General features: G+C 43.3%; 2 protein-coding genes and 1 pseudogene across 9 annotated transcripts in view; all 3 read right to left on the reverse strand.

Moving 5' to 3' along the window:
- LOC113428608 (major histocompatibility complex class I-related protein 1-like) overlaps window positions 1-25603 on the reverse strand; it is a 684789-nt gene that overhangs the window by 870 nt on the left and 658316 nt on the right. The gene's annotated exons all lie outside the window — the stretch shown is intronic.
- On the reverse strand, window positions 1228-24073 carry LOC113427196 (class I histocompatibility antigen, F10 alpha chain-like). The gene is made up of 5 exons (XM_026689658.2): window positions 23926-24073; window positions 21966-22247; window positions 20195-20470; window positions 2236-2517; window positions 1228-1478 (listed from the first exon to the last, which is right to left on the reverse strand). The coding sequence occupies exons 1-5, from the start codon at window positions 24071-24073 to the stop codon at window positions 1390-1392; spliced, it is 1077 nt and encodes a 358-aa protein (XP_026545443.2). The 3' UTR covers window positions 1228-1389.
- On the reverse strand, window positions 8221-13697 carry LOC148131950 (uncharacterized; annotated as a pseudogene). The gene is made up of 3 exons (XR_015747208.1): window positions 13624-13697; window positions 12014-12140; window positions 8221-10532 (listed from the first exon to the last, which is right to left on the reverse strand). The product of XR_015747208.1 is annotated as an uncharacterized LOC148131950 (transcript).

The following is a 25603-nucleotide window of genomic DNA, read 5'->3' on the forward strand; positions in this document are numbered from 1 at the left end:
TTCCTTCCTTCCCTCCCTCCTCTTTTTTTCCTTCCCTCTTCATTCTCCTTTTTTCTTCCTTCCCCACTTTCCTTCTTTTTTCTTCCTTGCTCTCTTCTCATCTTTCCTTCTTTTTTGTTGTCTTACCTCTTTCCCTTTCTCCTTTACAGTCCCCTCTTGCATGCTCAAATGCAAAAGGGGAAACATTTCTCTTTTTGTTTTGTTTTGCTTTTAGTTTGTTGTGGTAGCCCTCTGCCAGCAAAAATGGAGCTGGGGGGCTGTGAGTGGGCCCCTGGGGCCCATTTTTGGCCTGGGCAGCCTCCTGAAGCCCTCTGCCAGTGAAAATGGAGCTGGCAGAAGCACCCTGGGCTGGTCCTTTGCTGTTTCCACAGCTGCCCTGCAGGCCAGATCTACGCACCCCGTGGGCCAAATCTGGCCCCTGAGCCTTGAGTTTGACACTCGTAGATGCCTAAAAATCATCAGAAAGGGTTCTGGGAATGCTGAAGGAAAACTGGAAAGAGGTGCCAAAATAGAAAATAGCATGGAGTAGACCAGTCTGACTGTGGAAGAAGGAGGATTGCTTTAATAAAAGTCTATTGTAGTTGGTAAGATTGTAATAGACTAAACACTGCTTACACAACAAACCATATCAGTTCTTTATTGTAATCTGATATAAGGATGAATAAATGATGTGAAAATTGATCTCTCAGCTCCACGTGTGTCTGAATCAGTTCCCCTTCTTACCTACCCTCTGATAAACTTCGCCAAGTTTGCAGACAATCCTCAAGTGCCCTTTGGAAATACTCAATAACCATCCTGCATTGGACAACAATTTGAATGGGGTCCTTGCCCAAGAAAAACCGAGGTGCCTACCATCTATATCTAGGTAGCAAAGGACAAATGTTAACACCTTTCCTATTCAGATCATATCCCCATTCCTCCTGTTTAAACCAGATCAAATACATACCCACCTACCTGAATATTCTTGCAATTTTTGCATATACCAGTAACAGAATATGTCTACCACTGCATGGAGAAAACAGAAATGAAAATGAAATTATGCTCAATTGCAAGTGTCATCCAGTCTGGCTAGGAAGAGCTCCTGCACAAGAGTTTACTAGATATTTTCTAATTGCCCTAGGAAGGGAAGGGGACATTGGTCATTCTGACAACTTTCCAAAAATCAAGAAAAAGTCCCATTTCATCAGTAGAACCCTCTGATCCTCCCTCAGTGACCACAGTGAGACAACTCTGGTGCCCATCATAAGGGTGTGGGTGCTTGGGGTGAGAATAATTGTTTGTTTCTACTTAATATATCAGTGCAACATCCTTCATAGGAAAATGTGCATTGTGGACTTCTGTGAATCCCCCAGCAAGGAATTCCCTCCAACCACAACATGCATTCCCCATTTACATACCCAAGAATGAACTCCAAACAACAGCTGTGGCAAAGAAGGTGGCTGCCAGAACAGTCATTATAATGGACAATGGGTGGGGTGCTAAAGAAAAAAAAATGCTTTATCGATGAGATAGTTGGCACAGAAATGTAATAATAAATATGAAGATAAATAGGAAAGACACACCCCCCCCCCCAATGCCTCTCCCTCCACCTGGCTCTGCCACACACATTTCTCCCAAACAGATACTCTGGAAGCTTCGTCTGCTTAATTGCTCTGTTTCAAAGCACCCCATTTGCAAGCAGGTGAAGCGTCCAGTCTTCATCATTTATCCATCCTCATGAAAAGTGCTTGGGAGCCTATGGGTGCTTGGGAACCGAGCAAATTGCTCCATTCCCAAGGGCCGCATAGGTGCCCAAACACTTTTTGCCCAGATGGAGACCCCATTTGCAAACAGACGAAGCTTCCAGTCTCCATCATTTCTCTGTCCGGGCAAAAAGTTTGTCTGCCCTGGGAAGCCCTGTAAGCTGTTGTGGCCATGGGCAAGCAGATGGTGGGACGGAGTAGGCAGGTAACTGCAAATAAGATATCTCTGAAAATAAGACCTAGCGGCTTTTTTAGTAAAAAAAAAAGACAGGGTCTTATTTTCGGGGAAACGCGGCAGAAGGTAGGAGTCATATTCCAAGATGGAAACAGTGCTGTGCAAAACAAACTCAAACTTAGTAACTATCCACTGAGAGTCAGATTTTTCCTGGGACTATCTACAACACAACTAAAGGTCTCTGGCCTTCTGTTCCTTCTTCCACTTTAGTGAGAAATCCTCTGCTTTTCCATCCTTCTACCCTTCCCAAATACTCACCTGGCACTTTCAAAACAACTATCAGGGGACTGTTCAGGCTGTCATGCTCTACATGGCACTGGAAGCGATTCCGTTCACTGGGATTGATCCTAATGCTGAGCCAGAAGTGATAGGTCCTATCTGAGTTGGGGGCAACCAACCCATGCAAAGTATCCTGCAGCCAGATGTTTCCATCCTTCCTCCAGGTTGCTTTGATATCTTTGGGGAAGAAGCCATCCACTCGGCAGATGTGTGTTTCGGTTTGGATGACCTCTGCCTTACTCGTGACAGTCGCTATTGGTTCTGCAGATATGACAGGATCACAGTAAATATGGAGCTTTCCAAATAACCTCAACTTTGCTCTACCTTCAAGCCCTGAGGAGAAAACCCTCCAATCTCTTGATTTTTTGGGTGACCTTTATCACCGTTCCAGTGCTACAATACCCTTTATGATGGAGCAATGAGATGATGTGCCCCAGTTAGTGCATATCTTATGCTTCCAGGCTTGAAATTTTGGCCTTGGACAATCTGGAACTATGCTGCCTGCGGTACAATCTAAGCATAGTACACAAAATTGTCTGCTACATCTTGCCTGTCAACAACTTCTTCAACTTCAAACACAATAATACACGGGCAAACAATCGATTTGAGGTAAACCACTAATAAACTAATATGTACTAATTGTAATGGTTATTGCACAAGATATTTGTACTCTCACGACCCGCTTCAAACTCGATTGCAGAAAATACAACCAGCAACAGAGTGGTCAACGCCCGACTCTGTGGTTACAGCCTCAACCCCTCACAGCTTCAACCTCAAACTGTCTACGTGGACCTCACCCCATTCCTAAGAGGTCCTTAAAGGGGGCATGAATAAGTGCACTCTGTCTTACTGTCCCCATTTATCCGTATTTACTTCCTTGGTTCCTGTTTATGTTCATATCTACACTCGTTATCTTGTACATGTTTTGACAAACAAACAAACAAATAAATAGTAATATTTGATGATTTCTCAATTTTCTTCAGTTGTCCAAGTTTTGCACTTTTGTTGCATGTCCTGGTTCCCTAGCAATAACAACTAAGTTACAACTCAATCCTAAGTTGCATTAACAGAGGGATACAATCGAGATCAAGTGAGGTACTAATACCACTCTATAAAGCCTTAGTAAGACCACACCTAGAGTACTGCATCCAGTTTTGGTCACCACACTATAAAAAGATGTTGAGACTCGAGAAAAAGTACAGAGAAGAGCAACCAGGATGATTAGGGGACTGGAGGTTAAAACATATGAAGAACGGTTACAGGAACGGTTACTGGCTAGTCTAGGGAAGAGAAGGACCTGTCCTGTCTCATGCACAGAGGTGGATTTGTAGCTGTGCAGATGCAGATAGATAAATTCCGCAAAACATCCATAACAAAGTATATTTATTGGTACATCAGGTATCTTCATAACTCACATTTGTGATGAAATTCTTCTATAATGACCAATCCTTTGTATATCAGCCTTGCAGGTAAAAGATGGTTATTTCCTAACCCATCTCGTAGCGATATAAAGAAAGCTGCTATCAGTCCATGAGTCCAGGCAAGAATGGAGGAAAACCGGCCCCAACCCGTCAAGGGTCAATTTAGTGAACAACCAGGATTACAGATGTGGCCACGTGACATGAACTACATTTCCCAGAATACCTTTAACTACATTTCCCATGAGGCATTCCCTTAAGGGGACTCTTGGTGGAAGTCTGCTGGTCACCTTTGGTGGCCTTTTAGGGTTGGAACGGTACTCTTGCTTCCACAGTGTCAAAGGGCATCGGGAAGCTGTTGGAAAGGGCATTGCGGAGGCATATGCCTGTGTAGAGTGTCTTAGTGGAAGTCTGGTGGTTCTTGGCGGTCATTTAGGGTGTCCTAGCGAAAGCGTACTGATTGGTGGTGGCCTTTGAGGCTGGAACTTCATTCTTGTTTTCGGTGGTGCTAAAGGGCGTCGGGAGGCGGGTGGAATGGATGGTGCTAAGGCATTTGCCAGGGTTGGAGCCTGCATCTGGGCGTCACTAACAATTCCTACAATCCCCCATCCTAGTGGAGATTTTATGGCTACTGGGCCATCTACAGGACCGCTGACTGACTCAGAGAAGAGAAAGGAGTGTGGGGCATTATTTCCCAGCAAGAGTAGGATATCAGCCTCTGGATCTAGAGCGGGAAAGTGATGAGCAAGGTGCTGTAGGTGAGGCATGCTACGTATGACCTCAGGTGTTGCGATCTGACTGCGGTCAGTATCCCATCGCATTCAAATACGGGCGGTAGTGGGAATCGGGTACTCCCATCTAATGACTCTATGCAAAGTTCAGTAGCTCTCCTCCCTGCCGTGCTTCTTGGTCCATGGCACGTTGATACAGTGAAGGGAAATTTGGCCTGTTGCATCTCAAAGAGGTAAAAGAATTCAGGTCTGGCCAGGGTACAGGTGCTTTGAGTGTCTATCCGCACATACATTTTCATGGCATCTTCAGGGCGTCCTTCAGGGTACACTTTGGCTAAGCAGATGGGAAGACATGAATGAGGGGGTGGTGAGTCAGTGCACAGTGCTGTGCAGTTGACGCTCATGCTCGGTTTTGGTTGCAGTTTGTCGGTCTGCCGAGGAGCCCTGGATGCTTCTGTGTTATGTTGTGGCTCCTTGTCCGAAGGAGGGTTATGAGGTATCTGCCATGGTGGCTCGGCGTCTGGATGCAGCGCAGTCGGGTGTTGGTCACTTTTGCAGATGTGACATTGCACTTTGGTATTTGGGCGAATGTTTGGATTCGCAACACTTGTAACAGTATTGATATTCTCTTAGCAATTCTTTTCGTTGGGTCAGTGATTTCACTGCAAACCCAATGCAGCTGGATGAGGAGTTGATCTCAGTGTCATAGACAACCATGAAGGGTCTTTCTCTGGTAGTATGTATAGGGTCAGCCATGAAGGGTCTTTCCCTGGTAATATGTATAGGGCCTGAGGGCAACATATGGTTGCTGTTGTATCTTCTGGTATTAGGAGGATTAACAGCTCTGAGTCCACGGGCTCGGTATGTGTTGCACACTATTGCTTAGTGGGAGATGAATTCTTCAAGAATTGTGAAGGATACAAAGCGGTGGTGGCCCTTGGCCATGAAGGTGTCAGTCAACTGGAGCCACTTTTCAATTAGCACCTGCGGAAGTTTCTGAACAATTTTATTCTGTGTGTCGATGTGATCGAGACAGACAAGTGTTGGTAAGTTGGGATCCCGTTGTGCCAGTCTCAGCTGGACAAGTATGTTAGCGAGGTCTATGATTTGGCGAGACTTGTCAATAGGAATTTTAGGAAAACTGTTGAGGCTATCCAGGAGCATTCCTTCTACGTCCTCGGAAGTGCCATACAGTTCGTCAAGACTTTTCCATGATAACTGTAGGGCAGCGGCTGGGTCGTCTAAGTGGGATGTCAAAAGTGCCCTTGGTATGTCGGCAGACTGTGGCCCTAGCCACAGTGTCCGATTATCTCATCAGGGTTCAGGCGTGCTGCCTGAATGGGGCACAGGAAAAGTTTCTTCCATACTAGATATTCGCCACCTGGCTTGTCAGAGAATCTGCGAACTCCGTTGGCGTGCAAATTTAGCTTTCCACTCTGTACAGCCAAGTTTCTCCAGTAATCTTCAGCAGTTGCTGAGTTGGGGGAGGTATTGACGTAGAGAGTTCTCCCCTGGGATTCTCGTAGGGGTGGATTCGGCTTGTAAGTTAACAACAGGTTGTAGTCTTCTTCCCAGTACTTATGGAGGATGTTGTTCTCCCATACTGGGGACGATGGTCGAGTGTCACGCTGCTGTGTAGGCTGGGCACGGTTACCTTATGGTGCCTGGGAGCCAAATTGGTATTGAGGTTGTGGCAGGAATGCTGCTGCCTGTGCATTGAGTGTGGCAGTTGTCATTGATGGCATGTCGACTCGTTGAGAAGTCAGTGTTGGGCTAATTTGCTCACCTGGCAGGCCATGAGACATTGGAGTAGGGATGCTAGTGTTGGGAAGAGAATCTCGGACCTTATTACGTACAACATCAATTGGGGAAGGTTTGCTGTTGGAGGGAAGTGAATCTCATACTTTAGGTCGTACAACGTCAGTTGCATAAGTGACATGTAGAGTCTGTGGTTGAGATTCATCCTTGTGCCTCTCTGATTGTGGAAGACTGTTAGGCAACTGAGGTGGTTCCATCTGCTCATTTTGTAGCGAGTGCTGCTCATCCACATAGGCCTTGACCCATGTATCCGGGCTCTCTTCTCCCAAGTCTTTGAGGTCGAAGTTGAGGGAGGCATTGTTGGCCATCTTCCGCCATGCTGTGGCACGTGCCGTCTTTGTTGCGGCGTCTCTTTGCTGTTCAGCCAACTCCAATTTGGCCTGCGCTGTAGCCTGAGCTTTGGCCATTTCTGCCTTTTGAGCCACTATTACTGCCTTCTGCCATGTCACCTCCTCTGTGGCGCATAGCTCTGCGTCTGCTACTGCAGCTTCTACTTCAGCTTCTGCAGCTCGTTCGGCATAACTTGCTGCTTTGGAGGCCTTGGATGCACCACTATGATGGGAGGATGTTCTGGAGGGAAGGTGAGAGCTGGTAGCAGAGAATTGGCACGAGACACTAGAACTTGCCTGCGATCTAGCCGGTTTAGAAGGAGGGAAGAAGACACATGTGATCAAGGAGCTATGTCGGATGTGGCCTGCTCCCTTGATGCTATTCCCTGCTGAAGCATGTTGTGGAGTGTTGTCTGGAGGGCTGTCTTGCTTTCCTCAACACTGTCTTTGCATTTCTTGTGAAGCTCCTCGAAGTATTGGATGTGTATTAGGAGTTTGGGGTCACCCAGTCTTGACTGGATGGATTTGAGGTTGTTTTCGCTGTGTCTCCACCATGCGAAAAGGGCATCTAGATCATCTAGCAATGTGCGGAGTTTCTCGGGGGGCAGCTTATATTTTGGGGCATCACAGATCTTCTCAACCTTCACCCATGAGTCTGTAGCGGCAATATTGCTACTGCCAATCATTCTTCAAGAGTTCTTCCATGGGTTCGGTAAGCTTCTTACTCTTTCTGAGGTTGTAGGCTTTTGGAGGTATTGCGGTTTCTCCATAGGGTTGGACATCTAAAGGCGGTTGCTGGGAATCAGGCTCCACGTTTACAGCAAGGGTGGGTGGAGGATTCGGGTCTTCTGGTACATCAGAGACATCTGTCATGGCTGAGGAGGTTGCCATGCTTCAAATTGGCAAAAGGTGACTTTGGAAAATTTTAGTGGTTTTTCGTGCAATTCCTTTTTGTAATAGGGTATGCTGCAAGCAGGTAGCAGAAAGTAGAATTACTGCTGGATTTAATACTTGAGCACATAGGTGGCACTGCAGAGTCTGGGCGATGCTAGCATAGCACACGGTATGGCTGCTTCTAGGATGCGTTGTAAGCTTGCGACAGAAGGGGGCACTAGCGGTTGCATCGTGAAGTCTGAAGACTTGAGGGCAGAAAGCAGAAATATGCCTATAAGGGTCACTTGCTTCACAAGGTGGCAGCAGAGGGTCAGTTAGAAGCTGTTGTTACGCCTATGTTAGGTTGCAGATACTCTTGGGACCTTTGAATTAAGTTGATTAAATGGTGCACAATATTTTCAAAAAGGGAATTGACATTGGATAATCACTCTGGTCAATATTTGAGAAACTGTGTAAAAAAATCAAAGTCTGGGAAATTTCTCCTTGAGCCCAGATGTAGCTGTAGGCTGTGTTGCTTAGGTTTAATTTTTTTGTGGAAGGAAAAAGAGGGGGGATAATTTCCTGCCTACTCTTGAAAAGGAAAAAAAATGGTAAGAATTGTTTGACTTCACTGCAAATTTCTTCTTGACCACCAGATGGGGATGTAGGCTGCTTTAGATTAAGTGTCTCTCTTCAGGGGGAAGGAATGAGCTCCGTTGCTTTGGAGATGGCTCTGGCCAGAGGAATTTTTATTACCCTGCCTCTCTATTGCCTCTTTGAAAACGGAGTGGGGAATTTTCCTGCAGACTTTTTTTGGGGATTTTCCCAGGGTCTCTGGTCCGTGGGATTTAAAATGATGAGTTTGGTGGTCCCTGAGGTCCCAAAGGTTGGCGACCCCAGTTCTATACGACTCCCCGCAAAGCTGAGTCAAGACCTTGTTGATGATCCAAACTCTGTCAAGGATCTTGGAGTACTCATCTCTAATGATCTAGATTCTAACTTAACTATGATTCAGTTAATTTTGGCATATGAATGAAATCCAATTGATATTTAGCCTTTACTTCACTTCCTTAGCCCAAAGAAAACTATTCTATTTTGATTGAATTTCCTCCATGTAAGTCTCATGAAGTGAAAAATAAGGTGCCTGTTGATATTGAAGCTTTTTTCTGCGATCCAGATTATTTGCCTCTCAAGCCGGAGCACTTCCAGACCTTGTGCAATTATATGGTTTTTCCCATATGAAGCCTTTTATGGGTTGTAAGGTGTCTGTTCTGACTAAAGCTCTTCCCACACTCTATACATCTATATGGTTTCTCTCCTGTATGTATTCTTTTGTTTTTTATAAGGTTGGTGCTCTCATGGAATTTCTTTCCACAAATCACACATATATACAGTTTCTCCCGTGTGGATCCTTAGATGAAAATTAAGAGTACTGTTCATACTAAAGCTCTTTTCACAAACAGGACATTTATATGGTTTTTCCCGTGTGGACCCTTTAATGGGAAATAAATGTGCTGTTTGTGTTAAAGCTCTTTCCACAAACTAAGCATTTAAATGGCTTCTCTCGTGTGTATTCTTTGATGGGAAGTAAGAGTGCTGTTCATACTAAAGGTCTTTCCACAAACTGGGCATTTGTATGGTTTCTCCCCAGTATGCATTCTATGATGAGAAGAAAGATCTCGGCCCTGAATGAAGCTCTTTCCACACTCTCCACACTTATATGGCTTCTCCCCTGTGGATCCTTTGATGGCGAGTAAGGTTGCTGCTCCTTCTGAAACACTTTCCACATTCTGCGCATTCATACGGTTTCTCCCCTGTGTGAATCCGTCGATGTGAAGTTAGTTCTCCTTTCTGAATAAAGCCTTTTCCACACTCCATGCACTGGTATGGTTTATCCCCAGTGTGGGTTCCTTTATGTTGTATAAAATTACTGTTTCGACTGAAGCTCTTACCACAGTCCACACAGTTATAGGGTTTCTCCCCTGTATGAATTCTTTTATGTTGTACAAAGCTACCGTTCCGACTAAAGCTCTTTCCACACTCAGTGCATTTATAAGGTTTCTCCCCAGTATGGATCCTTTGATGGGAGGTAAGTTCTCCTTTCTGAATAAAGCTCTTTCCACACTCTGGGCACTGATATGGTTTCTCCCCGTGTGGATTCTTTTATGTTTGATAAAGCTACTTCTCTCACGAAACCTTTTCCCACACACCACGCATATGTATGGTTTCTCCCCGTGTGGATCCTTTGATGGGATGTAAGCGTACTTTTCTGTCGAAAATTCTTTCCACACTCCATGCACTGGTATGGTTTCTCCCCTGTGTGGATCCTTTTGTGGTGAGTAAGAAGACTTTTTCTGCTGAAACTCTTGTCACATTCTGGACATTTGTACGGTTTCTCTCCTGTGTGAATTCTTCGGTGCTGTATAAAACTATTGTTCTGGCTAAACTCTTTCCACACTCGAAACATTGATATGGTTTCTCACCAGTGTGGATCCTTTTATGGGATATGAGATAGCTACTGCTGCTGAAGCACTTTCCACATTCAAAGCATTTGTAAAGCTTCTCTCCTGTGTGGATCCTTTTATGGCAGACAAGATTACTGCTGTTACTGAACCTCTTTCCACACTTCAAGCATTTATATGGTTTTTCTCCTGTGCGGCTTCTGTCACGGGAAGTAAAATGCCTACTCAAACTGAAATTCTTTCCACATTTTAAAACTGTATATGGTTTTTGTTTTGCTTGTAGTTTTTGATGTAAAATGACAGGAATTTTTTTCCCCGTATTTTTCACATGTGGTCTCTGGCTGTATTGGTTCTCTTTAGTCTGAGTTCTAAAATGTTCATTTAAATCAAATTTAGATTTGTCTCTTTTGCCACATCCTAGATATTTTCTCTTTTTGTTTTCTTTCTGATCTTGCTGGGTCAGGAAGCCATGAATTTCAGCATCCAGAAAAGTAGAGGACTTTTCCCCTCCTTCCTTTGAGTAGCTTCTCTCTTGCATTTTTGGCTTCCCTTGATTTCCAAGCCTCACTTCTTCCACTTCATGCTTGATTGTTTGCAACGGCAAAACACCTGGCTCATTGTAAATCTCATTCTCCTGTCTGTCACCTGTCAGAAAGAATAGAAAAAAAAGGTCCAAGTAGAAATGTAAGCAGAAAGTAAGGCTGTCAACAGATATAACAAAATAACTACATCTAGTATTTCCAAATTTTTCATCCCTCTTTGTATATTTTATGAAACTAAGCAAATCTTTTATGTTTTTTTCTTAATTTTATGAAGTATTGCTCTTCATCGTATATACTTTTGGTATCGACCTTCATAACACTAAATAATAAATGACCAGGTAGGTAGTCATAAAGGTAAGCTTTTTCAAGAGGCAAATGGCTTTTGTTTTTCTTTGAAGACGTGTCGCTTCTCGTCCAAGAAGCTTTCTGGATGAGAAGCGAAATGTTTTCAAAGAAAAACAAGAAAGTCCAGTTGCCTCTTGAAAAAGCATTTTTGGGACCACCATGACCTGGATGACTGAGAACCCCAGTAGATCAGGTAGGTAGCATGTTTAGGTAAAGGAAAGACAGAAGTATACAGAAAATGACTGCATCTCTTGAATTTATACCTCAACATTTACCACAATAGATTAAATTATAGGGATGCTCTCTAACTTATAGAGATAACCAAACCTTAGAAAGTTGTAACTTTTGAATGTCTACAGTCTTGTGAAACACAAATTGAAATGGCAATTTCCTTGATGTACAGACTAAACCAATAAGTTTCCTATTATTCCGTGTCTAAATTTTTATAAAATTTGTCAACAATGAATGAATTGAGTGGCCTAACAAATCAAATCAGTAAATAAATGTTCACCTAGTACATACATAAATGCATTAGAGAGCTGGCCAAAACACCTCAAAACTATAGGATCCTTGCTTTAACAAAATAATAGTATTTTGATATATTTCATTATAAATTCATTATAAATGCATTATCCTTTTAATGTTGGTACGACAGTATTCTATTGTCCTTGGCTTTGTACTAAAATCATATGATCAGATTCAAGAGTCCAGAAACTCTCAGAATGCTATAACAATCCATAGCTGATATAGGCATTATGTCATGCCCCTAAACATAGAGTTTTAGTTACTTTGTGTATTTTTGCACAGTGCATTTCTACATCTGGAAAACTCATTATGGAGTATCAGAAATGATCCCAGCACACACCTGAGCAGAACCTCTGGTCGCAAATCAGGTGATGACCAAATGGTTTTACCTCTGGTCACAAACGGGCGCTCAGGTGGCAACCAAAGAGTGCCTTCTGAGCTGTGCCATTTTGGTTTTTACGTGCATACACTTCCGATGACGATTAAATCGGGTGACGACCGAATTCTCAGAACAGATTACGGTTGTCACCTGAGGTTCTACTGTACCTTTCAATCTCTCCCCTTTAATTAATTAGAATAACAGAGTTGGAAGGGACCTTAGAGATCTTCTAGTCCAACCCCTGCTTCTTCAGACCAGAGATGCTGTGGGTGTTTTTCTAACTACAAAATTTCTTTCCCAAATAAATTGTTCCCAGAGCAGAAAGGGATCCTTACCCAAAGCAGCCATGTTCTGAGAATTCTCCAACATGACTTCCCAATACAAGGCTCTTTGGCAACAATCCAGCAGTGCCCATTCTTCCTCTGTGAAATTCATGGCTACCTCCTCAAAGGACACGGAACCCTGAAAGAGGAAGAACATTTTCCTTAGCCGATAGCCCCAGGGAGGACATGATACGTTTCCTCTTATTTCATAAAATTAAAACACACAATTTTGAAATGAAGCAATGCAAACTTCCTTGCATTTTTGGGATGACTCTACAGAGTTGATGAAGCTATTCCAAAGTAGACAGGATTATTTTCATTGATATTGTTAAGAATGTAAGACACCTAACAGTTGGGTTGGAAATATATAAACCAGGATAGACATTTTAATACTGTCTCTTTAAGGGAGTGCTAAAATTGTAATTGGGTGTGGTCCCTCAAGATGAAGCCAGAAACCTGATTTCCCAGAGTGTTGCCATTCCTGCATTTCCCTATTGACTGTTGTTGATCATGGTTATTCTTGGATTGATGTGAGTATATTACTGAACTGTTATTGATACTGGACTTTGTTATTGGATTATCCCTGGACTGAAAACTGACTGCTATAACCGTATATGACTTGGACTGTGTTTGGACTTTGCTTAACCGTTCACTGGAAGTAAAACCTACATTTTACTATACAGTGTATCTGTGTGCTGTGTGTATGTTATTCAACATCACTCTCAATATGTTTCCCTGAGTGCACTCATTCTCCTAACAGGGAATTACCTCAACAGATATAATTTAGCTACATCCAAGATGCAGACAAGCAGAAAAGGGTCCCTTTGGAGGTCCCACTGGCTCAGAATGCTTAGGGAGCAGTATGCCTCATTTCTGCCTGCCTGGTAAGCAAATTGCAGGGACTTTAAACAACACACACAAACATATAGGATTTTTTCCCCCTGTAACTATTCAAATTCTTGGAGACAATGGTGCTCTCTGAGCTTGGCTGTTTTCTTGCAGACGTTTCGTTACTCAAACTGGGTAGCATCATTAACACTGAGCTATAAACATTATCCTGTATTATCTTGGAGGCAAGCTTGATCCTACGTGACTTCTCCGAAATCTTTTTCTTTATAGTGTGGACTGAAACGTTTTATTGTATAGAAATATTTACTTTGCGATTGGGAGGATATTTACATGGAGATCTGTATTTCATATCATTACCATTTCTCCTATACTTGTAGTAGTTACTGTGTTATGCTTTTACTTCACTCATTCCATTCTTGACTGTTTTGGAATACTTCCATAAAATGCAAAAGCATTTTCTTTTTTTGCTTTTTTTTACACCCGACTTAGATACTGGATTTTGTATTTTCACACCAACCCTGTGTACCAGCGGTGTCAAACTTGTGTCATCATGTGACGTATCATGACTTTCGCCCCCTTTGCTAAAATGAGGGTGGGCATGGCCAGCGCATGACGCACCTGGCCCGTGGGCCGTGAGTTTGACACCCCTGCTGTATAGCAAACCTAGATGTATGAGTGTGACATGAGAAGAGTAAGACATTCCATCTGGCTAAAGAACTGGCCATAATCTGGGTCCCACATATGGTTCCATTTTCTGATGAAGCTTCCCCTACCTGAATTGAGGGCATAGCTGCTGTTTCTGCTCCATTACAAAGGGGAGACGTTTCAGGGATGAATGCCTCTCCATTCCCTGTGAACAAGAGAAAAATGGGGGGAAACAGACTGTTTTCTTTTTCTTTTTTTTTTAAACAAGTTTTATTAAAAGTTTCAACAACAAACAAATCATTACATATTAAATCTTTCCCTGTCTTTCTACAATAATTTCCCCAATATTCTCATAAAACACAAACAAACATAAACAAACATAAAAATCTTTTAGTAAAGTACCTTGGCCCCAGTTACCTCTCTTTGCATGGGCTAAAATAATAGCGCATATCACTCTTCACAATTCTATCTTATTTAATCCATCTTAATAAATCATTAAATTTGTATCTTTTGCCCATTCATTATCCCTCTATCTCTTCTTATAATAAAAAGAATTTCTCCTGAAATCACTAATCAGAGTATGATGCCTTTCTATCCTCCCCTAAGTTAGTAAAATTAACATTCAACATAACAAATACCCAATTTGGTTCTGCTTGGTACATTCTATCCACCAAAAATGTTTAAATACATTGTATCCTCCTTTCCTTCGATATTTTATTACATTTTAAAATCAATCATTATTAAAAACTTCAACATTTTAATTTCTTATTAAATCTTAAACCATTCTAATTTGCTATTTCAAATATAAATGTTACAATACCATCTTCTGTACCTTAGCAGAATCTTTTCTTACAGAAATTTATATTTCATCCTTTGTCTCTAAAAAAATCCCTCTTCTCCCATCCAATTTTAAAGCTTTGAGGCTTTTCTCCGCCTTTCCCTTTCTTTCTTCCCCCACCAAATCTTCCTACCCCCTTCTTCTTCTAACCTCTGCCTTGCTGGGATCCCTTCTCTGTTGTGTTCCCTTTTTCTCTTGTTTGCTATCATTATATTTACTTTGCACCATATTTTTCTCTTTCTCAAATGTTTTTTTAGATCTTAAGTCCTTCATTTTCCTTGCTCTCTTCCTTCCTTCTTCCTTAGATAAGTTTTGGGATTCAATGAAGATGGCGTCTTCGTCTCTTCCTTGTTGTTCTTCTTCCGTTTCCATCTGTTCCATTGTCTGTTGGTAATTGACCAGCGCCATTTCTAGAAATAGAAAAGCTTTTTCCATGCCATCTTTGCAGGCTGCTTTTATTTGCTCATATTCATCCCTCAGGTCTTCAAAAAGGAAAGCCATTATAAATAAATCTTTTCTTTCTTTATTCCTCTTTCTTCTTACACCAACCAAATATTCCGAGAGAAAGGCAAAACAATCCCAAAATCCACAATCCTCAATAAATCCAAGCAAGCCAAAATTCCCCCTTCCTCTTCCAGGGGTGGTATCAAACAAATAAAAAAAAAAAGTCCAAATCTATATTTTAAAGCCTTATTAAAATTATATTTCTGTCCTCAAATCTTCAAGGCATCTCCTCCAACAAGATCCAAATTTATATATTTTCTTTATCCTCTCCCTTCCGGCTTAATTCCGTCGGGAGGGAGAGTAAACTTTCCTTTCAGCACCTCAAAATAGCCGCTTTTTTTCTCTTGTGGAAAAATCATCAAAAAACCATCTTTTCCAGGAATTAAATTAGATAAATCTCAAAGCCCTGGGTCAACCAAGAAGAACTTTCACTTTCAATAACTTTCTCTTCTTCCTCCTGCGCATACTTGCCCGGCTGTCGACTTCTTTGTGGCGGCCATTGCGGACCGCCGCTGCACGTCCTGGTAAAAGGGGTTCTGCCGGGCCAGGGGGGGGTCTGCAACACCCCCAAACCCTTCCTCCGGATCCCCTTACCTTCAGCTACTAGACCCTGCAGGGCAGCCTTGCTCCGCACCCGTCCGGTCGGAGCCCCAAAACGGCGAAGCGCGGGCAGGGATCACGCAGCTTCGCGAATCCCTACCGCCGCGGCCGACAAATCGAGAACCCCATCCATCCTGTATCATCCAGTACAAACCCTTTTCAAGCACCAACTGAGAAAGTTTCAGAAATCTTGCAGATAAAAGGCTCATCATTTCTTCTGGTCTCAGCTGCTTCAAAGCAGCTGAGACCAGAAGAAATGAGAAGCCTTTACATGCAAGATTTCTGAAACTTTCTCATTGCGTTTGGAAAGGGTTTGTAGTGGATGAATGAGGATGGATGAGAGATACTTAGTCCCTCCCTTGCTTTACAAATTAGTTCTTTCCAGTTAGAAGTTGTAATCTGAGACACAGCCTTTCTTTTGCTGAAGAGAAAAGGAGGGGAATTAGCCCCTTCCTGGAACTATGATGTATCTTAATCAGTTGTAAAGGCTTTGTCTCCCTTCCAAATGAGCATAGCAGAATCAGCTTTCTGTTTCCATTTAAAAATACAAACAAGAGTTCTCAAACTTTCCAACTGAGGTTTGATTATCTTTTGAGAACTGGGAACTTTCTAACTCTCCTTGTTATGCAAATAGAGTCTCTGAGATAGCAGGAAGACAAATTGAGCAGAGAAGAGGGTGGGCGGATGGGTAGAAAGATCTTTTGTTTGTAGCATGTGGGAACTCCAGCCCCTCCCAACATCCACAGCATGTAAAAGTTCCGATGCTCAGAGAGAAGATGGGACATGCAGGTTTATATTAACATTGCATATTCACTCCTGGCTTCAATATTTCTTCGCTTATCATAAATCCAAATTAACAATTTTATTCTGATGGGTTAGGACACATATTTTACTGTCCTGTCTCATGCACAGTGGTGGATCTGTAGCTGTGTAGATGCAGATAGATAAATTCTGCAAAATATCCATAACAAAGTACACTTATTGGTACATTAGGTATCTTCATAACTCATATTTGTGACAAAATTCTTCTATAATGACCAATCCTTTGTATATCAGCCTTGCAGGTAAAAGATGGTTATTTCCTAACCCATTTCGTAGTGATATAAAGAAAGCTGCTATCAGTCCATGACTCCAGGCAAGAATGGAGGAAAACCTCCCCCAACCCGCCCAGGGTCAATTTAGTGACCAACCAGGATTACAGATGTGGCCACGTGACATGAACTACTTTTCCCAGGATACCTTTAACTACATTTCCCATGATGCTTTCCCTTAAGGGGACAGCTCATAATTCCTAGATAACTATCCAATTCCCATAGACTGGCTGAGACAGCACAGGACCAGGGGAGACATGATAGCAGTCTTCCAATATTTGAGGGGCTACCACAGAGAGGAAGGGGTCAAGCTATTTTCTAAAGTGCCTGCAGGCCAGACAAGGAATAATGGATGGAAACTGAACAAGGAGAGATTTAACCTGGAAATAAGGATAAATTTTCTGACAGTGAGAACAATCAATCAATGGAACAGAAGATGCCCTCAGAAGTTGTGGGAGCACCATCACTTGAGACTTTCAAGGAGATATTGGACTACCATTTGTCAGAAATGGTGTAGGGTCTCCTGCTTGGGTGGGGGTTTGACTAGATGATCTCCAAGGTCCCTTCAACTCTGATTATCTGTTATCTGTTAAAATGAGCACTGTAGCCCCTTTTTCGACAGATGTCCAGGAGCCATAGCACCTGACGCGGCCCAGCAGGTTGGTATTCAGCAGGTTCTGACTAGTTCTAGAGAACCAGTAGTGGAAATTTTGAGTAGTTTGGAAAATCAGCAAATACTACCTCTGACTGGAGATTTTACAATAACCTTTCCCCTGCTATGCTCACCAAGCCATGCCCACAGAACCGGTAGTAAAAAAAATTTGAATCCCACCACTGACATGGCTCTTGTTGACCGTGCAAAATTCCCGGTGTGGAATTTTGTTGATTTCTTCTCATAGTAGGTGCCTGGGTTGGTTCACGGTGGTTAAGCCACTACTGATCCAAAGATCCTGTGCTGTCCCAGCCAGTCTATGGGAATTGAATAGTTATTTAGGAATTATGAGCTGCCCCTCAAGGGAATGCATCGTGGTAAATGTAGTTAAAGGTATCCTGGGAAATGTAGTTCTTGTCATGTGGCCACATCTGCAATCCTGATTGGTCAGTAAATTGACCCTCGAGGGGTTGAGGGAGGTTTCCTCCATTCTTGCCTGGACTCATGGACTGATAACAGCTTTCTTTCTATCGCTACGTGATGGGTTAGGAAATAACCATCTTTTACCTGCAAGGCTGATATACAAAGGATTGATCATTATAGAAGAACTTTGTCACAAATGTGAGTCATGAAGATAGCTGATGTACCAATAAATATAGTTTGTTATGGATGTTTTGTAGAATTATGTATCTGCATCTGCACAGCTACAAATCCACCTCTGTGCATGAGACAGGAAAGATCTCATAACCGTGGGAACCACACCGGATAGCTGTCCAGGCACAGCCATGGCAACCTAATTGCCTGTTTCCTGGCAGAAAGGCAGGATGGGGAGGAGGAAAGCAGCTGAACTGCCTGTTTTATTGTTGTTGTTGTTGTTGTTGTTGTTGTTGTTATAGAACTAATACCAATGTAATGAACATTGTTGTAAACAGTTTGATTATTTTCTAAAACTATTTGTACCCAGACAACACTGTTTAACTGAAAATGGAATTTTTATATGTTATAAAATAAAAAAAAACTTTATGAAAAATAATAATAAAATGGAGCACCAAGCACAAGTTCTCTATTGATGACAACAGCCCATTAACTCCAACTCCATGTGCCTTGACTTGTGAACCTCACAATCCTGAACCTGGATCAGTTGATGAACAGAATGGGATGTTTAAGCACAGACCCTTACCTGTGCCTCCTTTGGCCCCAGCCACCCACCTCAGCCCATTTACAGCCAATTTTCCTCCTCTGCTGGCCCTTCCCTCGCCATTCTCCACAACCAATGGACCCCTAGCCCTTCGGTCCTGGCCTTTTGTCCCTGTCTATTTGCCCAAATGCCCTTTGACTTGGGCCTTTTTGCTGCATGGGACAAATAGTTGCCAGCCAATCGGGTGGCAGGCAGAAAAATGGTGCTGCAGGGGCAGCATATGATTGGTGATAGACAATCGCAGGGGCTGTGGGTGGGTAGGGGGCAGTGTGCAATGAAAGATTTTTTTAAAAAAGTAGTGCAGCTGCTTCGCAAGTTTTGGGCCCTTGCAGCTCTGTCAGTTCACAAAAACAGCTTGGCTCAAAACTGACGGGGGTAGGAGAAGCTCGTACAGGCACATGGCAAGGCTAGCGTGGCTTCTGGTGCTGTGGGGAAGCTTTGGGGGTCCACGCAGGCAAGCGGCAAGCCCGGTGCAGCTTCTGATGTTGCTGGGGGTGCAGGGAGGATGCTACCAGTTCGGCCCAGTTCTATAGAACCAGTAGCTATGAAGAGCAGCAGACACCGAACTGGTTCTCTGCAACAACCTTTTGGTCATCTGTTTGGTCCACCTGCCTGCCCGGGCTCTGGGCTGTCCTTTATTTCCTGCTTTTTCAACCTCAGCCGCTTTGCGTGGTACAGCTGAGGTTGAAAAAGCAGGAAAGAAGAGGTTTTTCAAACGCTGTGCATCCGCGTGCAGCACTTGTCAGGGCAACATGGCTGATTTTTTTAAAAAATACTCTACATGCGCACACAGCAAAAGGCACTCTCAACTGGTAGTAACACCAGTTAAATCCCATCCCTGGTGGGGGGGAATCTGGGGAGGGTGCAACAGAAGTGGTGCCTGGCTTGGGGGTAACAGAACTCAGGCCAGAGTGGTAATGGCAGGGCTCCCCCAAGCCACATGCCACCTCTGTTCCCCTGCCACACACATACACATACACACACACACCAGTCACCCCGCATGAAGTTACATCTAGTGACTGTATGAAGTTACAATGGCACTGAAAAAAGTGACTTTTGACCATTTTTCACACAACCATTATGGCATCCCCATGATCATGTGACCAAAATATGGCTGTGTGGCAATTGGCTCTTACTTATGACAATTCCGTGTCCCAGGGTCATGGATCACCTTTTGCGACCTTCTGACAAATAAAGTCAATGGGGAAGCCAGATTCACTTTACAACTCTGTTACTAACTTAACAACTGCAGTGATTCACTAAACAACTGTGGCAAGAAAGGCCATAAAGTGGGACAAAACTCACTCAACAGCCGTCTCACTTAGCATCAGAGTATATTCATTAAGTGGCAGAGACATGGTTAACAAAGTCAGCAAGTAAGTAAGCATGGCAACAGACCAGCCAATGGGAGCTGACAGCCTGGATGTGGTTTGGCTCTGTCTGCTTTGCTGAGAATTGAAAGAGAAACTGCTCTGAACTGGAGCTGTAACTGATATCTGTTCTGAGCCCTCTGAGCTGCTATTTGTGTTACATTGAAATAATCTACTAATGGTATTGTAAACTTTACTCATATTATTATGTTTAGAAAGAAGTTAATGATCCTGCTGAATCAGTCATTTGTGTGTTTTCTGGACTTGAATTTCTACAGCAAATGCTAACACTTAGCAATAGAAATTTTGGGCTCAATTGTGGTCATAAGTCAAGGACTACCTATATGGGTCACTCAAAGGACCAATGTGCATTTACTTTAGAAGAAATGTGTGAAGAACTGTTACTTTCTAAGGAAGCTCCTCTCCCCAAAGTATCTCATCCAAACCGTTCCTCAGCAGAGCCTCCTTCCCATATGTAATGCGTCTCCTCAGCATTTCAATGCAAGTTTCCTCCAAGTAGTATTTTATGTGCTTGGCAACTGATGGATTCCCTTCCAATTTCCTCTTGGACAGTTGAGCTGCCGCGTCAGATGCTGTCCAGCTGAGGGTCTCCTTGTCAAAGCTGATAAAAGTCATCCCATCATAACTGTCTTGATCAGAACCTCCTCGTGGACAACCATAGCTCAGCTCACAACCATACCTCCACTGCAAGGTGTGAAACCCTGAAGAGATACACAAGGAAGCAGAGATATTAGAGTTGATTTGACTGCCGTGGTGATGGACACACCATTAGGTCAGGTTGGGGATAAATCATCCTGGAGAACCTCAATGTGGTCCCTACGAATCAAGCCTGACAGATTTATCTGATACAATAAACTGTTCTCCCCTATTGGAATATTGAGAAAGGTCTTTTATCCAGAGGGTTTTCTTTAATCACCCAACCCCATATTCCAGACCCTCTTCCAACTCTCCCTAAAGCAAAGAGGAGCAGGATTTGAATTTCTGAATGCAGAAGCAGAAACAGAAACAGAAACAGAATAGAATAGAATAGAATAGAATAGAATAGAATAGAATAGAATAGAATAGAATAGAATAGCTGGAAGGGACCTTGGAGGTCTTCTAGTCCAACCCGCTGCTCAGGCAGGGAAACAGGTTGTCCAATCTCTCAGACAAATGATTGTCCAATCTCTTCTTAAAAACTTCCAGTGTTGGAACATCCACAACTTGTAGAGACACTGTTCCACTGATTAATTGTTCTGTCAGAAATTTTCTCCTTAGTTCTAGGTTGCTTCTCTCCTTGATCAGTTTCCATCCGTTGCTTCTTGTCTTGCCCTCAGGTGCTTTGGAGAATAGATTGACTCCCTCTTCTTTGTGGCAACCCCTGAGATATTGGAAGACAGCTATCATTCTACCCCTAGTCCTTATTTTCATTAAACTAGAGATACCCAGTTCCTGCAACCATTCTCTGTATGTGTTGACCTCCAATCTTCTAATCACTTTTGTTGCTCTTCTCTGCACTCTTTCTAGAGTCTCAACATCTTTTTACATCGTGGCGACTAAAACTGGATACTGTATTCCAAGTGTGGCCTCACCAAGGCATTATAAAGTGGTATTAACACTTCATGTAATATTGATTCTATCCCTCTGTTTATTCAGTCTAGGACTCTGTTGGTTTTCTGTATTCTCTATAGAGGTAGATAAACTCAACAAAACATCAATACAAAGTATCTATTATGGATTCATCAGCTATCTTCATGACTCACATTTGTGAGGAAGTTCTTCTCCATGTCCAATTCCTTTGCATATCTGATTTGTAGGGAAAAGATGGTTATTCTCCTAACCCATCTCGTAGCGATAGAAAACAGTTGCCATGAATTAGGGAATTCAGGCAAAAGTGAGGAAAACTCCCCAACCCATCAAGGGTCAAATTAGTGACCAATCAGGATTACAGATGTGGCCAAGTGACATGAACTACATTTCCCACGATACCTTTAACTACATTTACCATGATGCATTCCCTTAAGGGGACAGCTCATAATTCCTAAGTAACTATCCATTCCCCATAGACTGGCTGGGACAGCACAGTTGGCTTTTTTGGCAGCTGCGAGCAGCCTTTTCTAACTTTCCCTTCTGCAGTAGCAATTCCCCTTCCTCCCACTCTGCTGCAGAGATGGAGATCCTCTGCCCTTGCCCCCACCCCCACCCCCAATTACTCACCTTCACTGTGGTTGTAGTACTTCTTTAGGGTTACCAGATTTCTCCCAAAGTCCTGCTCTGCCTTCTTTGCTATTTCACTGTATTCCTTCCAAAGGGGTTCTTCTTTCTTCACCTGCTCCATCCAAGGCACTAGAGAGCGATACTCCTTCGTGTGGCTGTCATAGTGAGCGATAAACTGACCATCCAGAGACTCCAGGATGCTGAACTGGGGGAGCCCTTGGCTGGGCTTTGAGAGGAAGGTGTAAGAATAGTAGAGGGAATGCAAGGAGGAGGAGGAGGAGGCTGGAGGGAGGAAAGAGAACAGGGTTATGGGGATCTGCAAACTGAATCGCTCTCCCATATTCAGGGGTGGGATTCTACCTGGTCAGTCCAGTTCTATAGAACTGGTTATGATTCTGCACAGTTAAGAGAACTGCCAAATCCCTCCACTGGTGTAGGATCTCCTGCTTCAGCAAGGGATTGAATTACAAGACCTCCAAGGTTCTTTCCAATTCTGTTATTCTGTTCAGAGTGTACAAGACCTTTTCCCAACCAGATGGAGAGGCTCTGGCATTAAATTCATCCTATATATCCCTTCATACAACCTTCCTGGTCTCTCCCTATCTTGCCATTTGCCTCTAGAAATTGGAGGAAGAAGAAAGAGGTTCCTCAGTGTGAACCTTGTGTCTTTCTCTGTCTCAGACTTGTTGAGGTAGTCCTCAATTTACAACAGTTCATTTAGTGACCATTCAGAGTTACAACGGCATTGGAAAACGAGACTTATGACCAGTGGTGAGATTCAAATCATTTAACAACCGGTTCTCTGCCCTAATGATTTCTTCCAACAACCAGTTCACCAAACTGCTCAGAAAGTTAACAACCGGTTCTCCCAAACCGGTGCGAACCGGCTGAATCCTACCACTGGGCTCGCGTGCCCACACAAATGGCTCTGCGTTGCCACTAATGGCATGCATGCCATAGGTTCGCCCATAACAGTCCTACACCATTCTGGACAAATGGCTGTTCAATCTCTTCTTAAAACCTCCAGTGATGGAGCATCCACAACTTCAGGAGGCAAGTTGTTCCACTGCTTAATTGTTCTAACTTAATTGTTCTAATTGTTCATTTGTAGTTTGCTTCTCTCCTTGATTCATTTCCATTCATTGCTTCTTGCCCTGCCTTCTGATGCTTTAGAGAATAGATTGACCCCCTTTTCTTTCTGGCAGCCCCTTAAATACTGGAATGCTTATCATGTCACCCAGGGGTGGGAATAAATTTTTAACAAAGCGGTTCTGTGGGCATGGCTTAGGTGGTGGGCGTGGCTTGGTGGTCATGTGACTGGGTGGACATGGCTCGGTGGTCATGTTATTGGCTGGGTGTGGCCAACTCAATATCACTCACATCGAGGCACGCATCTCCTCGCCTGGCCTCTCATGACTGTGGGGATGTGAAAAATGGTCATAAGTCACTTTTTTCAGTGCCATTGAAACTTTGGACGGTCACTCCACACAAGCAAAGTACCAGCAAAGGAGGGGAAAAAAACTCCAGAGATGTTCCTGAGACGGGAAGTCTAGTCCTGCCAAGAATGTAATAAGGGTTAACGGAGAGGCAGTTTCTGTAAGCAACACCAGAATGTTTCCTTCCTGCCTTCATTACAGGATTAGGCCAGTAATTTCTTCTAACAGCCGGTTCTCCGAACTGCTTAGAATGTTAACAACCGGTTCTAGCAAATAGGTGCGAACTGGTAGAATCCCACCCCTGATGTCCCCCCAATCCTTCTTTACAATGGACTGAGGCTTAGTTCCTCGGCTTTAAACACAGTTTCTTTTTGCCTGAGGCAGCCAGGTAGATTTTCAGATCTTCTGTTACATTTTCTCCCCACCCACTCATAGCCCTCAACAACTGCATTTCATGCAAAGAATCACCAGGCCTGAGATGGGAGCAAATCTTGCCTTCCCCCTCACTCTTCTAGGATACTCACCACAGCAGTCCTCCAGCAGGAGAGCCAGGAATACCAGGATCAAAATTGGCCCAGTCTGGGAGGATCTTACAAAGTTTGTGCAGTTTCGGTTCCTTTCATGGCTGAGAGGTGGAAATGGCTCAAGAAGAGTCCTGGAAAAGTCAAACATGAGCTCATGACGATAGAAATGCGGGAAGCTGAAAAGAGACACTCAGCGCAAAATAATCATTTGCGGAAATTATCACTCCTTTCCCCCCTCAAACACGTTCATCCTTTGTTCCATTCCTAGGGTTCTGCCCCCATTCTTTCCTAGACTGTCCATCAGGAACTAATCTATTCTGCAAAACACAGATGCTCCATAGTTAGTAATGGCACTGACCAATGCACCGTTTAGCCACTGAAATCCTATCCTCCTCTGGCACTTAACCAAGCTGGTTCTAACTGATCTCAAGAGATCCCAAAGCTCTCTGCATAAAGAGAGCCGTGCAGGGATTCTGAATGCTCCCCGGACAAACAGCTGCCTCCTAGCTAAATCATTTCATGTTATCATGCCACCTGCTTTCTTCCTATTGTCTGAATAATTTGGGTCCCAATCAGAGTTGGTATTCAGCAGGTTCTGACCAGTTCCGGAGAACCAGTAGCGCAAAACTTGAGTAGTTCGGAGAACTGGCAAATACCACCTCTGATTGGCCCCGCTCCCATCTATTCTCTGCCTCCCGAGTCCCAGCTGATCGGCTGAGTCTTCTTTGGTTGCCCTGCACAGGACAACGGAGCTGGAAAGCGGGTTAGTGGGGTGGGGAGGAATGGGATTTTTGCAGTAACCTTCCCCTGCCACGCCCACCAAGCCATGCCCACCAAGCCACACCACGCCCACAGAACCGGTAGTAAACATTTTTGAATCTGACCACTGATGTCATGTGAAGTTACATAACAATCAAGCAGTTCTCTGTGCTAAAGAGATTCTGGACTCACTGTTCACGCTTAAGAAAATTAGCTAAGGGTGCAGCTTCATCGTCACACCCGCTAAATTTTGTAAGAGTGTTACAGCTTTGGCGCCCATAAGGGATGATCCAGAAGGCTTCACCCTTACTTTCTGAAATGTTTGGAATACCAGCTGATTTAGTCAATAGAGCCCAGGCTGTTCCCTTCCTATCAGATGCAGTAACTGTCCAGGATTTTATGTTGAAAAGATGTTGAGACTCTAGAAAGAGTGCAGAGAAGAGCAACAAAGATGGTTAGGGGACTGGAGGCTAAAACATGAAGAACGTTTGCTGGAACAAAAGAAAGGAACGTTTTTCCATATGTGGTCAAAAATACTGGAAGAAAATACAGAGGTGGCTTTTTGAGATTACAAAATATAAATTGATTTTGGAACCCAAACATTTTATTAGGTATGATCAAAGGAATTTGAGTAAAGATAAAAGATACCTTATTGTACACATCTTAACTGCAGCAAGAATCACATTAGCACAAAGTTTGGAAGAGTGATAAAATACCACCAGATGAAGTTTTGATTAAAAAAATAAATGGACTGTGCTGAACTAGATAAATTCACTATGGAACTGAAAGGCAAAGAGGATCGAGAATACTATGCGACATGGGAGAGGTGATACCAATGGGTGAAGGATAAGGATAAAAATAATGTATAGTCACAAAATAAGAAACATGTATATACAATGACACAATAACTGTGAATAGA

This window comes from Notechis scutatus, chromosome 2, assembly GCF_049901735.1.
Source record: "Notechis scutatus isolate UNSWTSFEM ecotype Mainland chromosome 2, rNotScu1.2, whole genome shotgun sequence".
NCBI lineage: Eukaryota > Metazoa > Chordata > Lepidosauria > Squamata > Elapidae > Notechis > Notechis scutatus.

Coding starts and splice junctions, on each gene's coding strand:
- LOC113427196 (XM_026689658.2), bottom strand. CDS start 24,073: ATGTTTGACTTTTCCAGGACTCTTCTTGAGCCATTTCCACCTCTCAGC. Junction 22,248..23,925: donor CCTGCTGGAGGACTGCTGTG/GTGAGTATCCTA, acceptor TCCTCCCTCCAG/CCTCCTCCTCCTCCTCCTTG. Junction 2,518..20,194: donor GGAGGCTCTGCTGAGGAACG/GTTTGGATGAGA, acceptor TCATATCTGCAG/AACCAATAGCGACTGTCACG.